This window comes from Bos grunniens, chromosome 27 (assembly GCF_055505025.1).
Source record: "Bos grunniens cultivar Pamir isolate PY7600 chromosome 27, Bosgru_T2T1.0, whole genome shotgun sequence".
In the NCBI taxonomy this organism is placed as follows: Eukaryota; Metazoa; Chordata; class Mammalia; order Artiodactyla; family Bovidae; genus Bos; species Bos grunniens.
In genome coordinates this window covers 27,340,250-27,360,467 of record NC_141191.1, presented here as the reverse complement: position 1 = coordinate 27,360,467, position 20,218 = coordinate 27,340,250, and the positions used below count along the sequence as shown (strand labels likewise).

The window sequence follows — 20,218 nt, the reverse complement described above, 5'->3', positions numbered from 1 at the left end:
TGGAGAGCCGCTCCACGGGGAACAAAGGCGGAGCGGAAGGCTGAGTCGGGGGAGGGAGCGGGTTCACCGACCCCTGTCGCCTCCGCCAGCCAGGAACAGAAGACTCGATCCCACTGCCACCGGGGCCCCGAGCGAGTCCCGTAATTCCCTGTTCGGTGGTTAATTCTCACTAACAAGACTTGGCAAGATGTCGGACGCATCATTTTTGGCTTCTGTCGTGTCCCCCACCGCTGCGCGCACGCACCCCCTGCCAAAAGTGGCCTCTGGGAAATAAAATGCATAAGTAGAAGCGGGGGCGGGGGAAATGAGACCGGACCGGGAAAGAGGGACGCAAAGAAACCCGAATCGGCCCTGGGACGTATTAAATTCTTTACCCGTCAATTTCTCGGGGTCTAGTTTCGCACCAAATGTGGACCCTAATTGTCATTTCCTGAGAGACAATTCACACGAGTACGAGAGGCGTGAGGACTTTTCCAAAAGCCGAAAATGTCCTCCCCCCCCCCCCCCCATCAGGGTTAAATAAACATCTTTAGGAAGCGTGGAAGGGAGTGGCACTCCGCCTTCCTCCTTGGGAACAACATTCCGGATCCAATTAATGTCTCCCTCTGGGTCATAAAGCAACAAACTCAACACTTCACTCCTATTACCGGGCTTCGGGGCGCGAGGGCTTTCTCTTTCATCTCCTGGATTCGGGTTTGCCCACGTTCCTCGGGAAGCTATAAAACTGATTTATACCTTAAGATGAAAATCGATCAGGCTAAGGCAGAAGCTAAAGTCTGAGAAACTGCAATTGAAAAAAAAAAAAAAAACCAACAACAACCAAAAACGCCTGGCGGGCCAAACGCGCTCCGTAAGGCTGGGGCGAGGAGGGCCTGGCTGGGCCGGCTGCGATGCGGCGTTTCCCAGTCCCCTTGGGTACTAGGGGCCCACCTGCGGGGCTGACAAGGGGGAAGCGCGGAGGTAAACCAGGATGAAAGCTCAAAACAGAGTCCGGCCCTCCGCTAGGCCAGCTTCTCGGCTGGCGATTTTTTTCTGCGTATCATCGCCGCCACCACCGAGGCGGGGGTGCAGTGGCTGCAAGGCAACTCGGGTCGGGCTGGACGCGAGCGGAGGCAGGGGAGAGGCGCCGCCACGCTCCATTCACAAAGTCCCGGCGCAGCCGCTCGCCTGCGGGTCGGAGGCCTCCTCCCTTTTCCTCTAGGTCTCGGTTTTATGAATGGGCCTGGCGGCGACCGCCGCGCTCCCTGTTTACTCCGCTCTTTGTGACGTCGCGTCCCCGTGACCAGGAGCGAGCGGCCGGCACTCCATTCACTCGCTGGGGCGTGCGGAGGAGGTGGGGCCGGAGGGGCGGGGGGAGCCGCCGGGGGGCGGGGAGCGGGCGCGGGGGGCGGGGCAGGGCTCGCGGCCCAGAATGGAAAGAGGCGGAGCCTCGCGAGGTAGTAATGCATCTGCCCCCTCCCGGGGGAGAGCCGAGGAGCATTAATAAATCTATACGCCGAGGAGAGGAAACTCTGGCTGGGGCAGAGCGCGGAGCTCCGGCAGTTCGTGGGGGAACCGCGGCCGGAACGGCAGCGCAACGGGCGAAATACAATAGAGGCAACAACAGAAGGGAGCCCTCGTACCTCTCCCGTAAACACACTCCACTCCACTACCACCCCCCCCCCTCCTTGGCATCGTGCTGCCCGGCGCCCGAGGCCGCCCGGACTGCTATGTAACCGAGAAGCTGCGGGAGAAAGGGGAACCCGGGAGAAGAGATTCGCCAGTGAGAGCCCCTAGGGGCCAAGTTTGCGTCCGCTTTTGCTCGCGCGCGCCCTTTCGTAGACCCCCGCTCACCCCTTCCTGGAGCCCAGCTCGCCCGGGAGTCCCTCGCCTCCTCGGGTGTCCAACAGACGCGGTTCCCGGCGACCATGGTGACGGTGGACGAGCTGCGGGAGATGGACTGCAGCGTGCTCAAAAGGCTGATGAACCGGGACGAGAACGGCGGCGGCGCGGGCGGTAGCGGCAGCCACGGCGCCCTGGGGCTGCTGAGCGGCGGCAAGTGCCTGCTCCTGGACTGCAGACCGTTCCTGGCGCACAGCGCGGGCTACATCCGAGGCTCGGTCAACGTGCGCTGCAACACTATTGTGCGGCGGCGGGCCAAGGGCTCCGTGAGCCTGGAGCAGATCCTGCCCGCCGAGGAGGAGGTGCGCGCCCGCCTGCGCTCCGGCCTCTACTCCGCCGTCATCGTCTACGACGAGCGCAGCCCGCGCGCCGAGAGCCTCCGTGAGGACAGCACCGTGTCGTTGGTGGTGCAGGCGCTGCGTCGCAACGCCGAGCGCACCGACATCTGCTTGCTGAAAGGTAAACGCGGGCGCCGGGCGCGAGCTGGAGGGTCGGTGCGGCGGGACTGGGCGGCCTGCGCGTTAGTGGGCAGAAGAGGTGCCTGGGGGTGACTCGTGGCTGCGGGATGCCCCCCGAACGCTTTTTTGTGCGTATTTGTGCTCGCGCTGGTGTGCAAGGCTTTTGTATATTTGTGTGCAAGTGCGAGCTCCTGAAGTCCTCAGAGATGGTGAGGGCTCAGTCACCTGCAATTTCCGGACCCTTCCCGGCGATTCTGCATTTGTTTACACCAACGGTCTGGCCTTGCGGGAGAAGCGACTCAGCAGCTTTTCCACCTTCGAGTCCTGGGAAGCGCTCTCAAGTGCCACTACGCGGGAGGTGGGGGACAGGTTAGGCCTGTTGGTTTGGCATGGCCGGGTCCCGCACCGAATCCGATTACGAGATTCCAAGACGTGGGGAAGAGAGGGAAGGAGGGTGAGCGCTGGGGTGCGATCGGTTCTGCGGCTCCTGCTGGAAACCAACCGTTCATAAATGCAAAAACGAGGGTCAGCTTGCGGGCTTGGTTGTGCCGCCCAACTCCGAGCTCCACCAGGAAGGGTGGCCAACCCCTCCCGCCTCGGGCTAGACCTAGGCTCCGGAGACGGAGGCTGGAGGTCCGAGTATTTGCTGGGGTCGCCAAGGGGGACGGGGCCTCTTAAATGAAGGCAGCTGAGAAGTAACGACCTTTTGTTCAGACTCAAGACTCTCAGATGGCGGCGCGTGCTTAAGTGCGAAACTCCAGGGAAGGGGAGATCTTACCAAATCTAAACTCCGAAAGGGCCGAGGGCTACCCAAGTACCTGGAAGGACCCGGGCGCCGGCCGCACCTGCCCGGCCAGGCCGGGAGCGGGCAAGTCGCTGGGGCCCTGCGGCGCTGCGCCCCTTCCACCCGCGCCGCATTCCGCGCATTCCTTAGCCCGCTGCGGGTCCTGGCCGCCCCAGGACCCGAGGGAGGCGTTTCGAACCCCCGCCATCAAAGGGCCGCCCCTTTCCCTGCCGGCGCCCCCGGCCCCCTCCCTCCTGCCCTTCCTCTCCGGTCCCGCTCACAGGAGAGGAAGGGAGATGGGGCGGGAGGCGCGGCGGCGGAAACCTCTCCCCACCGCCCCTTCCAAAAGGCACGACCACACCGCTCGGTGCCGGCGGGTCGGGCTGGCCCCTGTGAACAGCGGGGGGCTTTGTTCTCGGCAGTTGTTTCCTGGCCATTTGACCTGTCAGCTGCTGGGGAAATGCTGCTGTTGACCTTTGGTTGAACCACTAAGGCGATTTTGCTGATTTTTCTTTCTTTGCGAGGGCGGCCTTTGGCACCTCTGATTGGGCCCAGCGTTCCTCCCTTCTCCTCCCAGCGCTTTAAGGGAAAGTGCCAGGAAGGGCCTTGCACCGGAAGGACCAGGCGCTAAGCGAGGCGACCTGGGCGCAGGGGCCCTGGGGCCCCGGGCGCCGAGGTGTGCCGGGAGCCCAGTGGTCCCGGACTGGGTGGAGCGCGGGGATGGGGTCCCCGAGGTTGAGCACATAGCTCGTCCTCTGCGTGGTGCTGGCGCACGTAGGGACAGTGAGAGAAATTTCTCTGGGACGAAAGCCCCTTCGAGTGGCAAGGGCTGACCGCTGTGTTCTCCGAGCTGTGCTCACCTCGATCGCTCCGGATTTGGACCCCGATCGCACGCCTGCCTGCTCGGCTTCCGAACCCGGGACCCTTCTCGAGGCAGAGCGGACGCACGTGGCGTCTGGGTTCGTTTTGTTTTCTTTTTCTCCTGGAAGAAATCCAGAGAGGACCGCCCTAGGGTTTCCGGGCGCGCACTTAGGCCTCGCTATTGGAGAGAGAAGGAGATTTTTAAGGTTCCCTCCTCGGGCTCACGGCACCTGCCTGGTTCCCCCGAATCCCGCCGGGAGAGCCCGGAGCCAGATCTGTACCGAGAGCCGCCCCGCGGGCCGGCCGCCGGGCGCAAGGCAAATGCTAGTCTGTAGGGTCGGCAGTCCCCTGGCGGTTGGCGAGGTGCCTGGCCGAAGGAAAAGGAGTGCTTAAGGGCTGTTTCCTCCCGAGGCCTGCACTGCCTCCTGTTGCCTGACCCGGCGCGCGCAGGGGCGGACCGCTCGCTGCCTCTCCCAGACCGCATCCTCTGAGCTGGGGAGGGTCATGGCCTGGGCGTGGGGTCCAACTTCTCTTCATAGGCCCTCCCGGGAGGGGCCAGGAGAGGTTCAGCTGGGTCTTTCTAAGCAAAGGGAGCCTGCCTTTGGACGCAACTGCCGCCTGAAATTCAGAGTGTGGGGAGGGAGGGTATTTCCTTCCAGCTTGTTCTGCAGTGGTGATAGAACATCTTTGAGGTTAACTGGTTCAAATTCTATTCAGCTCAGCCTGTTTTCATTTAGGTGCTAAACAGAGGCGGTCTTCACACAGTTCCTCTTTCTTTTCCTTGCCTTCCCCTGCAAAGGAATCCCCCAGTGAGGGCAGAAGGAAATGGGCTCCCTTGGCGCTGCGGGGAGGTGCGCCTGGGGGCGGACAGTGCAGAAGCCAGCGGAACAGCAGGAAACGTGGGTTCCTCGCAGGAGGCCCTGGGGGCAGGAAACTAAAGGGAAATGAGAGGAGACAAGCCCCTTAGATTTATCTTTAGTAAATACCTGAATTGGTTAGGTGTTGGGTAATTTGGATGATTCCACGCCCCCCCCCCCCCAGTTTTTCCTTTATTTTGCAGCCAGTGGGGCCTTCTGTGCAACCATTCATGTGTGGTGGTGGGCGTGGAGTAAAAGTGGTCAGACACTGAGCCGTGGAAAACTGTTGATATCTGCCATCCTGGGGGGACAGTAAAAACAGCCGGATATTTTTAGAGGTTCTATTACCCTTCCTGGTCACAAGCTATGGACTTTTACCAATTAACTGTGTTTAAACAGCTGATTTTTCTATTTATGCCACTTTGAAGGGCAGTTGGTTATATATTACAGGTAGTTAATAACTAATACCACAGGCAAGAATTCATAGCTTTACTTAAGATTAAGGCAGTGCTAGCTGGCCTTTACAATTCCTAATAATACCCAAGGTTTGCTAAAAGCAGTAACCCATATCACTACATTTTCTGGTCCTTTGGCTAGTTAATCTTCCCACTGGGGTAAAACTCATTTTATTGAAAACCCTGTAAGGCATTTTGGGACAGTTTAGAGATTTCAGCTTTTCAGATTTAATTATAGTACACATCTCTTTTGAAATCCCTTTCTCTTTCTTTCATAGATCCTTGGTTTAGGGTTTTAGACCCCCTCCCCCCAGTAGAGAAAGACAAAAAGAGCATTTTTCTTACCTTAATAGACGTCATTCTTTACTTCCCACATCCCCCCAATAAGAGATCAGTCTGTTACACAGAAGATTTCAGGTATAAAAACATTATCTTACTTTTTCTTCTATCTAAAGTTCTTCTCAGCCTGTGACCTTTGTCAGTTCTTACTCAAGTTCTGATTTAAAAGCCGTCCTGGAGCTGTTTTGAGAAATTGGGAAGATCAATATACTCCAGCTTCTCCTTCCAGGTCGGAAGTCTCATACCCAATGGTCCCCAAGCCTGATCATAGTGACCTGACGTGATAGCTTCCGTGTGAACAGCGACTAAGGCCCATCCTGAGAGCTATGGGCAGAGGTCAGGTGGCTGTGTTCCATCTTTTCTCTTTCTGTGTCCATCTGCCCTGCCCATCCTCATTTCCAGGTCAGTGGCACCAAACGGCAGAATCCTGGGGGATGCTAAGGGCAGCTCTTTCACCCAAAGGCAAAAGGACTGGCTTTTCTCCTTGCAAACAGGACACGATATACCCATGACAGCGGAGAACTGTTAGAATTACAAACATAAAAATAAAGGTAGGCCTTAAGGGAAATTCCTAACCCAGAGTGTGAGACTTTAAAGAATTATAAAGAATTAGGCAAAGTCACTACTCTTTGCATCATCTGCACTGGATGGTTCCAGTAGGTGTTGACTGAGAGTGACAGCCTGATTGTCAGGAAGTCCATCTCAGCTCCCTTACAGGAAAGGTGGGCTTCACCGAGAACTCAGAGAGGAGAAAGGGTGACCTTTTTAAAGAGCCAAGGAATTCCTTACAAAAAATCAGAACATCTGAAACCAGATAGCTGGTTTCCTTCCTGGAAGGCAGTTCCCGTTTAACAAAGAGGAAGTTGGGGAGGAAGAAATGAAGACTAGACGGAAGCCAGATTGCTGAAGGGAGCAGATGGCAGAGAAGTACCTGGAGGGGCTGCAAGCGAGATCCAGCCTAGAGTGTGACCTCGAGTGTCCAGCCAGCTGCCCGGGACACCAGAGGTAGCAGATCCAGGACCCAGAGATGAGGAGCCCATACATGTAAACTGGAAGTCTTGGAAATTCTCAAAGCCAAAGGACCTTCAGATGTCCCCAGACTTTGCCTGCTGGGCAGTGTTTGATATTGATAAGATGTCCCAGGACAGCAAGGCCATGAGCCCTGTTTGTTAACAGGTTGATATGAGAGTGTAGAGAGAGTAACAGGGAAAAAGTGGCAGCCACATTAAGATCCGCGACCATCGTCACCACCAAGAGGCTGTCCTTCCCATCACAGACCCCATTAAGAGTCCTATTATGGCGAGATGACGGGCATCACAGCAGCCTGCCCTTTCAAAGGACTTCTCACACATCTCCCCCGCCCCACCTACATGAGCAGGGGGCCAGCCAGTTTCACGGTTTCTGTCAACTTTGAAAACTGCCTCCCTGTCTGTGTGAGAAGACGAAAAGAACACAGAGTTGAACCGTAGGCGTAGTTATTCCTCAAGGAAGTTGGGTAGAAAATTATAGTCCTTTCTGCCCCGCCCCCCCAGACGCTCCAGTTTTAAAATTAAGATGAGAAAATGAGAGCTTTAAGGCTAGAAGGTATATTATTAAATAAGAACATGGGAAAAACAGGTCAAAATTAGTCAGCCTATCTGTTACCGAATTACATGCGACAGGACGTAGGAAAAAATAAAAGGGAATTCACTGGCGAATGTGTTGTGAGATTGTGTTCAGAAGGTGGAAATACACAGGTCTGATGGAAATATATACCTGCTGTCAGTTGGTAGTCGGCAAGTCAGTTCATGACCATTCAGGAGCACAGAATGTTGGAACTTCAAGATAGTGTCTGGAATCCTTGCATTCTGAGGGTGGAAAACGGGGCTTAGGAGGGGATGTGTCTCTTCCAGCTCCCACAACAGAGCTGGGGCTCCTCTGCACCCGTCTGCCTACCCCCTCCCATCCCGCATAGCTCCAAGGCCACAGGATAGACGTTCTCCCATCCCACCCCACCGTGTCTACAGTGGCAATAAACTTTCCCTCTCATGAGTTCTGGATAAAGCTTGGAGATCTAAATCTAGCTCTTGAGACTTCCGTGGTGGTCCAGTGGCTAAGACTGTGCACTCCCAGTACAGGCAGCACAGGTTCTATCCCTGGTCGGGGAACTAAGATCCCGAATGCTGCAGGATGTGGTCAAAGATAAAAAAATACAAGTCAATCTCGCTCTTGCTGAAAGGGTCGTGGCTATGGTACCTGCACAGATGTGAGCTGGGGAGGCAGGCACTGAGGAGAGAGGCTGGGAACAGTCTTCTTCCCCGCCACCCACCATAAGAAACTGAGTTTCGTTTCCATCAGGACCTAGTATAGGGCTACTCTATATACTTCTAGAGGAGCTGACCTTTTTTTAAAAGTGAAATGATCCATGTGTTTATTACGTAATTTGAGCTCTTGAAATACACTTTCCCCCAAGAGATGTAAGACATGAGTGGTGTCCTGCAACAGCTCACGGCCAGGCCAGGTGTCTGTTGCCCTGTACTGGGCTCGTGCCCCACTGCAGCACATGCCGTGTACAGTCTGGGAGAAGAAGAGCCAGCAAGTGCCTTTAAGTGCCAGGGGAGTCCCTGTGATGGGGACCATCACTGTGAAACCAGAGTGCCATGAAATCACACCCTCTATACATGCAGTGCGTTCAAGTTGTTTTTATTCTGTTTCATTAAATTAAAAAAAAAAATGCTGGTCACGACTCCTCCATAACTACCTGGAGTTCGAAAAGCATCGGAGAGAAGCAGAGTCCAGTGAAACGTCAGCAGTGCCCTGTTGACATTCTTTCTATTTCCGCATCAAAATTCTTTCCTAGAGTGATGAACCACTGGGCGGGTGGTCGCTGAGAGAAGGGCTACTGGAGAAGCAGTGGTGGGGAAGCACCAGGATGGGTCCTGATGACCAGGGTCCAAGTGACTTTGAGGCCCCTTCTGGAGAAGGCAGTACTCCACTCCAGTACTCTTGCCTGGAAAATCCCATGGACGGAAGAGCCCGGTAGGCTGCAGTCTGTGGATTCGCTGAGTCGGACACGACTGAGCAACTTCACTTTCACTTTTCACTTTCATGCATTGGAGAAGGAAATGGCAACCCACTCCCGTGTTCTTGCCTGGAGAATCCCAGGGACAGAGGAGCCTGGTGGGCTGCCGTCTATGGGGTTGCACAGAGTTGGACACGACTGAAGCGACTTAGCAGCAGCAGCAGCTGTGGGCTGAATGCCCTTACATGGGGGCCGCCATGAAATTCAGTTTTCTCTTCTGTTAAATTTGGGCTCAGCACGCCTTCTTCCAGGGCTGCTGGTTGGATACCGGGGTGGGAAGAGCCTGACACGTAATGAACATTTCCTTTTAAGAGGGTCTGTCATTTTTATTAACCTGGATCGGAGTGTGATCTTTTGGGGTGTGGACTGAATGGCCCCTGACCTGCACTCCTGTATCTGCACTGCATCACTCGGGAGCTCCCGACCCCACAAGGGTGTGTTCTACTCATCTGAGGTCCTGGCCTGACTGCAGCTCCTGGGCCCCAGAAGGAGGTCCTTTGCTGATGCTCCTCGTAACTACCAGCCACAGATCCCACCACAGCTAATGATGGCTCCGGAGGGAAATCCTTTCCGTTGCTCCCATGTCAGGGACTCCACCCTCCCTTTGCTCCTGTCTCCAGAGCGAAAGAACTTTTCAGTAATCATTTTGCCGCTTCATTGTAATGGTGCCTTTTCCTGACCACTGCTATCTCTCTGTCCTGTTATGTGCAGCCTTGGGGAGATGACAGATAGCCCCCGCTTTCAAGCCTGGTCTGGTCTCTGGGCCTGCCTGCGCCCTCCCCCATCCCCCACACCTGCCACACCCCCAGGGTCAGCTGCAGGCTGGGGACCCCTCCAGGGTTCTGCTGCTCCCTGGGGATTGACTGATGGTCAGCCCTGGAGGTAGCAGATGTCCTTGACTGGGCAGGGGATGTGGGATGCAGGAAGTGCCTGGTACCTGTTCTTCTGCTGCCTAACTACCAGCTCTCCAGATGCCCACTGGAAAAAAGAAGGAAAGCCCAGGAGGAGAAAGCTGTCCTGAGTGTGAGAAGTTGTGAGTGAAGCTGGAGTCCCCTTAGGTACTGAAGAAGGAAACGTTCATTGAGTGTCTCCCTGGGGCCAGGCACAGTGCACACTGGCTGTTCCAGTCCGTCCCCACTAGAGACTCCCGGCCTGGAAGTTTCATTACATTTTACAAATGAGGAGGAGGCTCAGAGAGGTTCAGTGATGTCTCCAGGCTGCACAGCCTATGATTCATTCACAGGGCTGGCATTTCAACTCAGAGCTGTGAATCTGACTGCAAAGGCAAGGCTCTTTCACTTCCGTCTGATGCCCTGGTCTGTGCCTTCTCAGCAACGGGAAGAACGTTCTTTCTACCACTGAGTCTCCTTGGCTCCTTCAGCCCTAAGAGCTACTGGTTCTCTATGACCTTGGAGCCTCGCCCTGACCCTCCTGTGACTGCTGGCCTGCCCGTCCAGGTGATGAGCTTTTGGGAGGGCACCCCTCAACGTCTTGTATCTCTGAGATGTATTTTAATGTTCAAATTATGTAATAAACACACAGATCCTTTCACTCAATTTTTCAGATCCTCTAGAAGTACAGAGTAGCAAGTGATGGTGTTTCATATAGACACTCAACATTGGTTTGTGGATGGACCCACTTCTTTTACTTTCTCCAAAGGGCAGCATTTGCCGAAGTTTCCATCCCAGAGGCCCATCCCAGGGGGCTTCAGCTAAAGGCACTTGCCGGCTTTCATTGCTCATAGCCTGCGTTGGGGGCGGAAGCATTAGCAGGTTTATAGGCGAAAGGGAGGGCTGCTTCTGACAAGAAGTCCACTCAGGCCACTAGCACCTCTGAAGAGGGCAGGACTGGGCCCTCCAGCAGGTTTTCCCTCCAGGGAGGCTGGTCATTATGACTCAGCAGAGTGAGGGCCTGTGACCAGAGAAATGGCCATTTATAGCCTGGGGGAGGGAAACCAGGAGCCTCCCGCTCAGAGAGGAAAAAATGTCTGCCCTGTTTCTGGAAGCCTTATGATGTGGCAAACGGTCATTTTCTTTCCTCTCCGAAGCGGTAGTGTCAAGGGTTGGGATTCAGGGCAAGGAATTGACTAACCATCACATGTTGGAAAACTGCTTTGAATGGTCGGGATAGAGAGCAATGGCACCCCCCCGTCACTTAGTCATAAAGGTGTAGTGGGCCAGCTGCCTGCGTGACCATCCGTTGAGTGGTTGTTCCACAACCTGCAGACCCTGCTGAGTTCATTTTTAGTCTATTTTTGGTCCAATAGAAACTGCAAAATAAAAATACAAGCAGGGGGACTTCCCTGTTGGTCCAGGGGTTGGGACATCACCGTCCAGTGCAGGGGGCGCAGGTGTGATCCCCCTGATTGGGGAGCTGAGATCCCACCTGCCTCAGGGCCAAGAAACCAAAACACAAAACGGAAGTAGTGCATGCATGCTCAGTCGTGTTCGACTCTTTGTGATGCTGTGGACTGTAGCCGCCAGGCTCCTCCATCCATGGGACTCTCCAGGCGAGAATACTGGAGTGGGTTGCCATGCCCTCCTGCAGGGGATCTTCCTGACCCAGAGATTGAACCTGCGTGCATCTCCTGCACTGCAGACAGATTCTTTACCACTGTGCCACCTGGGAAGCCCCCCAAACACATCCAATCAAGACTCCAGAAATGGTCCACATCAAAACAAAAACCAACAACAAAAAATTTAAAAAACAACACAAAAAAACCCAAGCAGGGCCAAACTTTGACAATAATAGATGGTAAGTTTCCCACAAAGCAAAGTCCCAGAGTGCACAAGAAAATCAGAGACACAGGCTGACTGTCTCTTCTTGGTGTGTTTCCCTGCCCGCCTCCTCCTGCGTCTCTGCCCACCCCTGCCCAGCCGCCTTTGCCTGAATGGCACTAACGCTACTCCACAGAAGTTGGCCATTTGTCTCCTTTTACTTAAACGACCTTCCTTCCCCGGAAGATGATTCCGCAGAGAACCATTCCAGGGCTTAGCAACTCTCAGGTCAGGAAATCCTCCCGTGCCCCAAACCTGGATAAGGCAAGAAGGATTTGTTTAGATTTAAGCCCGTTTCCTCTCGTTTTGGCCCCTTGTTGATGGAACAGCTGTTCATGAGGCTGTGTGATTGGCATCTGTTCTGTTGCTGAGGTCCAGAAGGCCTGGTGCCAGGATAATAGTTTTTTTATTCTCTCCCACACTAGAGAACCTCTCTAAAAGAAGAGCTGGAGTTGGGGGATGACAGACATCTTTGTGGGTCCCAGGACTCAATTGTGGCCTCATGGAAACCCCTAGTGGCTCTTCCCTCTTTCTTTGTCATCACTGTAAAGAAAGCGTTCCTTCTTCATCTCCCCCTGCACATCCTCCTTTGTGTATCTGCATTCTAAACTGAAGTCTTGTCCCTAAAGCTTTTCTTCCAGCTTTTAAGATGCGTTCTTCCCCAAGGCAGTCTTCCCATCTCTGGAAGAAGGGCTCCTTAACCATTATCTCTGGGCCCACAGCGCCACCCAGTGGCCAATATAGGTGCAACCAGCCCTAGCTTCCCAACAGCTCTCCTCTATGAAGGGTAGTGTTCAAGTTCTCCCCTGGTTTGGTTTCCTGGTTGTTCAGTGACCCCATTAACCCGAGCATCTTTCTCCTTTACAGGTGGCTATGAGAGGTTCTCCTCCGAGTACCCAGAATTCTGTTCCAAGACCAAGGCTCTGGCAGCCATCCCACCTGCTGTGCCCCCAAGCACGGCGGAGTCCTTGGACCTGAGCTGCAGCTCCTGTGGGACCCCACTGCATGACCAGGTGCGGGCTGAGATCAGACTTCTGCTTAGAGAGGCTCAGGACTCAGGGCCTCAATGCTGGGTGAATTGATGAACCCTGAGTGTTGGGATGTGACCTTAGGTGAAATCCATTATTTCTTTGAAATTCTCCCCCTTCCTTCTCTCGTTACCCTTACATAAAAAAAGAACGTAAAGACATAAGTCCCTGACTTCTCTCCCAGAGTTATGTGCAGACAAGCAAGGAGCCCAGAAATGTGTGGGCTGCTCTGTAGGAAGCTGAGACCCCAGCCCTGGCTCACAACAGTCAGAGCTGTCCACCCCCCATACAAGCTAATGGTAAATGCTAAGTGAACATGAGTGGACAACCAGCCCTTCTAAGAAAACCAGCTCATGCCACTGTTATTCTTAACAAGCACACCCCTTCCAGCCCTCTCCTTTACACAGAGATGGACTAAATTGATGGGGTCCCGCAACTCGGCTCCGCAAATCCCACATCACTTGTGTTGATCCGTCTCAGAATCATGTCATTAGCAAAGCCAACATAACCTCCTTTTGCCAGGATCCCTCCTCTTGTCTTTGAGGTTGCTGTGGCGTCTGTTTTTGATCTGCAGCAAGTAGCTTAGTGGTAGCAGGTGTAAGCTCCTCACATCACAAACGATGGAACAAGGCCAGTGTTGTGTCTTCCGCTTCATTGGTCACGGGGGGTGGGGGGAGGTGGGCTGCTTGAACCAGAGAGGGGGGCCCAGCATCAAGGCAGAGCACAGCATCAAGGCCAGAGAGGTACCACTGAGCGCATCCCTCCCTCCTGGAGCCCCAGCAGGACACGGGGAGACCTGGAGGGGCTGTGTCCACAGGCCATCTTCCCAGGGCCCGTGACAGCACCCCCCACCCGCCCCAGACTGGCTCCCCTTTCCCTGTCCCACCACCCTAGCCCTCTCCCTTGCTGTCTTACACTTAAGATGTTTGGGGGGGCCCCTTTGTTCTCCCCTTCTGCAGGGGGGTCCGGTGGAGATCCTGCCCTTCCTCTACCTCGGCAGTGCCTATCACGCGGCCCGCAGGGATATGCTGGATGCCCTGGGCATCACGGCCTTGCTGAACGTCTCCTCCGACTGCCCGAACCACTTCGAAGGACACTATCAGTACAAGTGTATCCCGGTGGAGGACAATCACAAGGCCGACATCAGCTCCTGGTTCATGGAGGCCATCGAGTACATCGGTAGGCTGGCCCTGGCCGGGGCGCCGGGTTCAGGAATGGGGCGCTGGGTGCAAGGCTGGCAGAGACAGGAATCGAGGGAAGAGGGAACCACTTGGAGCTGGAGTGTTGAAGGAGGGACTTAGAAAGGGCCCTGCCAGAGGGTGCCTGTTTTCCCTCTTTCTCAGAAGGAAGGCTGACCCTTGGGGTGTTGAGTTGCCCAGGGGTAGGAAGATGGACTTACACAAACCGTAGGCATTGGTAGCTGATAGAGCCAAGAACTTTTGCCTTGGATGTCCCACCTGCCAAGCAGATGAGACTTAGGGGTGGGGAGGAAAACACAGAGAGAACTGGGTCATTGTTCTCCTGCAAATGAAAACCCCTCCGTGTGTGCTGGCACCGGGCTTTAGCATGTGTATTTCCTAAGCCTGGCACATTTGCTTGGTTAAGTCTCCAAAACAGCCTAGAACCGACGGCACTCCCTGGCCCCGTGGGTTTCCTCTCTCCCGGCGTCAGCCTCGGAGGGCTGTTCCTTCTGTGGTTCTGAGGGAGGGCTCCGACCGATGCTTATCAGATCCTCCCCCCAGCGCCCTTGTTCCGCCCGCGGGAAGGACGGGGACTTGGGGACACTAACGGGCTCGTGGCTCTCTGCCCCAGATGCGGTGAAGGACTGCCGCGGGCGCGTGCTGGTGCACTGCCAGGCTGGCATCTCCCGCTCGGCCACCATCTGCCTGGCCTACCTGATGATGAAGAAGCGCGTGCGGCTGGAGGAGGCCTTCGAGTTCGTCAAGCAGCGGCGGAGCATCATCTCGCCCAACTTCAGCTTCATGGGGCAGCTGCTGCAGTTTGAGTCGCAGGTGCTGGCCACCTCCTGCGCGGTGGAGGCTGCCAGCCCCTCGGGGCCCCTGCGCGAGCGGGGCAAGGCCACCCCCACGCCCACGTCGCAGTTCGTCTTCAGCTTCCCGGTCTCTGTGGGGGTGCACCCGGCCCCCAGCAGCCTGCCCTACCTGCACAGCCCCATCACCACCTCCCCCAGCTGTTAGAATCCTTGGAACGCCCCCCCCCTCCCCAACCGACACCAGCCCACGTTGGGTGGGGCCCTGTGGCCAGGCAGCAGGTCCGGACTGACCCGTAGGGGGCCTGGCAACCAAGCTCCTTCCATCCATCTCTCTGGCCGACCGTGGGGCCAGCTAGAATGGCAATAAGGACCTCGAATACATATTTAAACGCAAACAAAACACTCCAACTTAGAGCAATAACGGCTTCCTCGGCAGGCAGGGAAGACCTGGGGCTTGGTTTGTGTGTCAGTTTTAGTTTTCAGATAGGAATTTCTTACCTCATTTTTTTTTTTTAAAGCAGTAAGGCTTGAAGTTAGGAAACCCACAGATCCCGGCAAATGTGCCCTCCCGGTTTTATTAGGGGGAGGGGGGTGGAGGGGAGGCAAAGGGCCGAAAACAAGTTGACCAGAAGTGCCTGCTTCTGTGTGCTTGGTCCTTCTGTATGTTGTAGTTACAGGAATTTTTTTTTTTTTTTTTGAAGAAATCTTTTAGGACATGGTTTTCCTTTTTAAGTCACCATCAACGGGTGAATACTTACGCTTAATAATAAATAAAAGTATTTATTGAGAGTTTCCTCAGAGTATGTAAGTACACAAAGTCTAGGGACCGTGTCTTTAGAATATGTTCATGTAGGTGTGGACCGGCGAGCACAGCAGCGTGCAGACGTCAGTGCAGTGAGGTGGTGTGTTCGAGATGGCATGACGATCAGCTTGCATTTGCTTTCGCTGGGAAGGGGGCAGGGTGGGAGGAGGAGAAAGGGGAGGGAGGGCGTTTTTAGCGTTGACCCTTGGTATCTGGTAGGTTGGTTCCAGCACCCCCTCCTTCCATCTCGGATACCAGAATCCGGGGGTGTGTACATCCACAGATAGCGCATCCTTGAATATGGACTGGAGACTGTCTTTGAAGTTGGTTCTTGGGCACATGGACCACCGAAGCGATTTGAAACCGCAACCATGCAACCTTTTCGGATGATCAGTAACTCAGTTTGGCGGTGGAAGCGTTTTTCTCCTAGACCTGCCCGAGGACTTATATATCATCTGTGATAAATGCCATATCGTGTAAGGTGCTCCTAAAATTAAAATTGGGTGCAGTTCAGATTTTCCTGCAGCGAATCATTTGCCAAGGTCCTTGGGGAACCCAGCTAATAAGAGAGAGACCCGAAAGGGAAGTGGAAGCACCAGGTTTTTTTTTTTCCTCTTTTGCCTAAATCAGAGATTTTAATTTTAGGGGGTTTGCTTGGAATGAAGTATGCCAACAAATTCTTGTGATCTTAAAAGATTCCTGGTGTAGGTGGATATCTGTAAAGTGAATAGGTGAATAAAAAGGGCGTGGACACCTCACTGGAGGTCTTGTGGAAGATTAGGACAGCAAGACAGCGTGAGTGAGGAGTCAGGCAGACTCTTTGCAGGGAAGCTGGTTTCTGGATGGGCATTAGAGTGCCAGAGTAGAATCCTTTCTTGAGATAATGCCGTTTTCAGGGGGCCTTTCCAAATAGAGGAGTGGCTTTTGGAACAAGGAGCAGGTGGGTTGGGCTTGGGGGGAGGGAGGAGGGAACTAACCACGGGTTATTTAACTTATAGTATTGTGGAACAGTGTTGTTACCCATGCCAGGTTAGCAGTAATTCCAAACTTGTCTAGAAATGAGAGCATGCTTTAGGTTTTGCTTTTTGGGGTTGTTTTTGCCCTCTGAGAATCGAAGTGCTGCTCACCCATTAATAACTTCAAGCCTCGATGTCAGCATAGTGTCGGAATGCTCCTTCTTGTCCCCACGTCCCAGACAGGACCAGGTTCCTCACATTTCCTTCCATGAACATGAACCTGGCATCATTTGTCTTACCTTTGTCAAGCCCTGTCTTGGGTGTGGCCAGAGTTCTCACTTCCTGTTTTTAGAAAAGCCCGAGGCCCCCTCCTTTCCTGGGAGCTGCTTGGCTGAACCCCTCCTGAAGACGTGGAGGGGTCGGGTTCATGACACTGGGCCTACTGAGAGAGCTCAGCTGGACGTTCCCTTGTCTTCCTTGATTCCTGGAAGTTGCTTCATGTTGTGTGATGAATTGAGGTCGAATGGGCTCCACTGCTGGAAAAGTGTGGGTTCCCACAGACAGATAGGTCCGCAGGAGGGACTGCTTGAAGAGGGAGGGAAAGTAGCTTAGAACAGATTGACTTTTTACAGAATGAGTGTACATTTGCCAAAATCTGCGTATCGTGCTTTCCCAGACCGGATTCCTGCTGCCCAGACAGTCGGAGCCCAGGACCCGCCCTGACTGGGTCTCTTCCCTGCTTTCCAATTCAAGTCTTGTGTCGCAGTGTCAAACCACTATTTATAAAGCCATTTTCTTTGTACTTGATAACAGTGTGAGTCCCCAAACCCTTAGAAATCAAATAGGAAATGGGCTTGATTGGAATCGGGGATTTGGGGTCACTGTCTACTTTTACCATCAGAAGCCTCTTTGATGACTTGCAAGAAAGAGCTCTAATGAAGACGGAACCATGAGGTCCCTCCAAATAGCCACTGGGTTTCAACAGGTGTCTCTCCCATGAAGTGATTTCTGGTGACATGCAATTTCTGTCGCAGTCAGAAAGCTTTGCCACTTTGATCCATGGTGACCTGTGCTATTGACTCACTGGATCATGTATAGAGACTGGAGAATGCTGCTGTTCCCTCCAGTGTCTTTGTGACCCCAGGGTGTGGGTGGAGCCCCCCCCCTCCCAGCAGTATTATACTGAAGCCACTTGTGAGCTGGTGGCAGGGAGCTCCCACCCTTAGTCTTGGCCTCAGAGGCCATTTTCCTCAGATGTCCATTCTAGCCTGATTCTAGAGAGTTGATTCTGATTCTATATGAGAAAAAATCCAAAATCCTTGGGAAGATGGGCAGAGGGAGGTGGGATGGGTGATTTCAATGTGAGGGGAGGGGGCCGTGAGATCAGAGTTTGGCCGCCAGCCTTTGTTGGTAAAGTAGGGGTTTGCCTTGGCTGCCCGTTAGCCCAGACGAGGTACACCAGGAATTCTGGAGGAGGGACCTGGGCATCAGTAGGTTTCAAAGCTCCCCAAGTGCTGTCCTTGCATAACTGAGTTTGGGAAACTTAACCTTCTGGATGGCAAGGTGCTGTTGGAGGCCGGGGCTTGATAACACAGAGCTGGCTTGTGTGGCAGAAACCACAGCAGACAGTTGTCCCTGGCCCTGCGTGGCTCCAGCTCTGCTGAGGGACAATATGGGTTCTGTCAGGAGCTCACGGGGCCTAAGACCTGGATGAGGTCCCTTTTCACGCCCCTTGAAAGCTGATCTGTAGTTGTTAAGGAACTGAAGAACGTCTCTGGCTGTCAGTGCTCTTCTTTGCAAGTTTGTTTGTTTATCAAGAAGTATGGAGAGGGACTTCACTAGCAGTCCAGCCCCGTGCTTCTAATGCAGGGAGTGTGGGTTCGATCCCTGGTCAGGGAACTAAGATCCCACATGTCGCATGGTGCAGTCAGAAAAAAAGGATGGAGAGTGCCACCTCTTGGAAGAGGACCCTGCTCTCCCTTAGAGCTTATGAGTCATGCCAGAAATAGGCTTCTTCAAGACAGCAATGCAATACTTGTAATTTCTGTAAATAGCCCCATCTTTCAGAGTGATGTCATTTCTACATTTGATATGCTTGTATTTCTGCAGGGTGTATATAGTTTAGGGGGATTTTTTTTGTTTTGTTTTGTTTTTTTTAGAAAAGTCAACATGTCTGTTTTTATTTATTGCTTGAAACAAAGATCATTTGAAGAAAAATAAATACATTTTCGACCACCTCTGGCTTGGTTTATCCTTTCCCGAAAAACTGCCAATATGATGACTTGGAAGGTCTGAATCATTTATGGTAGTCTTGTGGAGACGGGCCACTCAAATCTGTGAGCTCCCTGAACACCACGGAAGGTGACAGGTGAAGGCAGAGAGGAAATCTCTGAGAACTGGATTTTTTAGACAGAAAGAAGTGAAGGGTAAGACACAGATGTCCTCATCTGAGAGTCTGCTTTCTTTTTAAAAAAATTATTTATTTTAATTGGAGGATAATTGTTTTATAATATTGTGCCGGTTTCTGCCCTCAGTTCAGTTCAGTCACTCAGTCGTGTCGGACTCTTTGCGACCCCATGAATCACAGCACGCCAGGCCTCCCTGTCCATCACCAACTCCTGGAGTTCATTCAAACTCATGTGCATCAAGTCCATCCTTTGGATGGACTGGTTGGATCTCCTCGCTGTCCAAGGGACTCTCAAGAGTCTTCTCCAACACCACAGTTCAAAAGCATCAATTCTTCGGCTCTCAGCTTTTTTCACAGTCCAGCTCTCACATCCATACATGACCACTGGAAAAACCATAGGCTTGACTAGACGGACCTTTGTTGGCAAAGTAATGTCTCTGCTTTTGAATATGCTATCTAGGTTGGTCATAACTTTCCTTCCAAGGAGGAAGCGTCTTTTAATTTCATGGCTGCAGTCACCATCTGCAGTGATTTTGGAGCCCAAAAAATAAAGTCTGACACTGTTTGCACTGTTTCCCCATCTATTTCCCATGAAGTGATAGAACCAGATGCCATGATCTTCGTTTTCTGAATGTTGAGCTTTAAGCCAACTTTTTCACTCTCCACTTTCACTTTCACCAACTCCTGGAGTTCACTCAGACTCATGTCCATTGAGTTGGTGATGCCATCCAGCCATCTCATCCTCTGTCGTCCCCTTCTCCTCCTGCCCCTAATCCCTCCCAGCATCAGAGTCTTTTCCAATGAGTCAACTCTTTGCATAAGGTGGCCAGAGTTCTGGAGTTTCAGCTTTAGCATTATTCCTTCCAAAGAAATTCCAGGGCTGATCTTCAGAATGGACTGGTTGGATCTCCTTGCAGTCCAAGGGACTCTCAAGAGTCTTCTCCAACACCACAGTTCAAAAGCATCAATTCTTTGGTGCTCAGCTTTCTTCACAGTCCAACTCTCACCTCCGTACATGACCACAGGAAAAACCATAGCCTTGACTAGATGGACCTTTGCTGGCAAAGTAATGTCTCTGCTTTTGAACATGCTATCTAGGTTGGTCATAACCTTCCTTCCAAGGAGTAAGCGTCTTTTAATTTCATGGCTGCAGTGACCATCTGCAATGATTTTGGAGTCCAGAAAAATAAAGTCTGACACTGTTTCCCCTGTTTCCCCATTTATTTCCCATGAAGTGATAGGACCAGATGCCATGGTCTTCGTTTTCTGAATGTTGAGCTTTAAGCCAACTTTTTCACTCTCCACTTTCACTTTCACCAAGAGGCTTTTTAGTTCCTCTTCACTTTCTGCCATAAGGGTGGTGTCATCTGCATATCTGAGGTTATTGATATTTCTCCCAGCAATCTTGATTCCAGCTTTTGTTTCTTCCAGTCCAGCGTTTCTCATGATGTACTCTGCATATAAGTTAAATAAACAGAAAATCAGAGGAACCAGAGATCAAATAGCCAACATCTGCTGGATCACAGAAAAAGCAAGAGAGTTCCAGAAAAACATCTATT

At 52.9% G+C, this 20,218-nt stretch overlaps 1 protein-coding gene and 1 long non-coding RNA gene across 3 annotated transcripts in view; one reads left to right on the top strand and one right to left on the bottom strand.

Annotated features, from left to right (window-relative positions):
• Window positions 1-4,122, bottom strand: part of LOC147343684 (uncharacterized) — a 114,029-nt gene extending 109,907 nt beyond the window's left edge. For both annotated transcript variants that reach the window (XR_015155941.1, XR_015155942.1), the window contains exons 1-2: window positions 3,984-4,122; window positions 1,834-2,829 (exon numbers count right to left, since the gene is read on the bottom strand). This is a non-coding gene — a long non-coding RNA (uncharacterized LOC147343684). The remainder of the gene's footprint in view (window positions 1-1,833; window positions 2,830-3,983) is intronic.
• DUSP4 (dual specificity phosphatase 4) lies at window positions 1,908-18,487 on the top strand. Its single transcript, XM_086379632.1, has 4 exons — window positions 1,908-2,340; window positions 12,341-12,486; window positions 13,461-13,680; window positions 14,314-18,487. Exons 1-4 carry the CDS (start codon window positions 1,908-1,910, stop codon window positions 14,697-14,699), a joined length of 1,185 nt encoding a protein of 394 aa, XP_086235758.1. The 3' UTR covers window positions 14,700-18,487.
• The last annotated feature ends 1,731 nt before the right edge of the window (window positions 18,488-20,218 follow it).

What these genes read in the sequence shown, in the direction of transcription:
- DUSP4 (XM_086379632.1), top strand. Translation starts at nt 1,908, where the DNA reads ATGGTGACGGTGGACGAGCTGCGGGAGATGGACTGCAGCGTGCTCAAA. An exon ending in CGACATCTGCTTGCTGAAAG is followed by an intron (nt 2,341 to 12,340) that starts GTAAACGCGGGC and finishes TCTCCTTTACAG; the next exon opens with GTGGCTATGAGAGGTTCTCC. An exon ending in GGAGGCCATCGAGTACATCG is followed by an intron (nt 13,681 to 14,313) that starts GTAGGCTGGCCC and finishes TCTCTGCCCCAG; the next exon opens with ATGCGGTGAAGGACTGCCGC.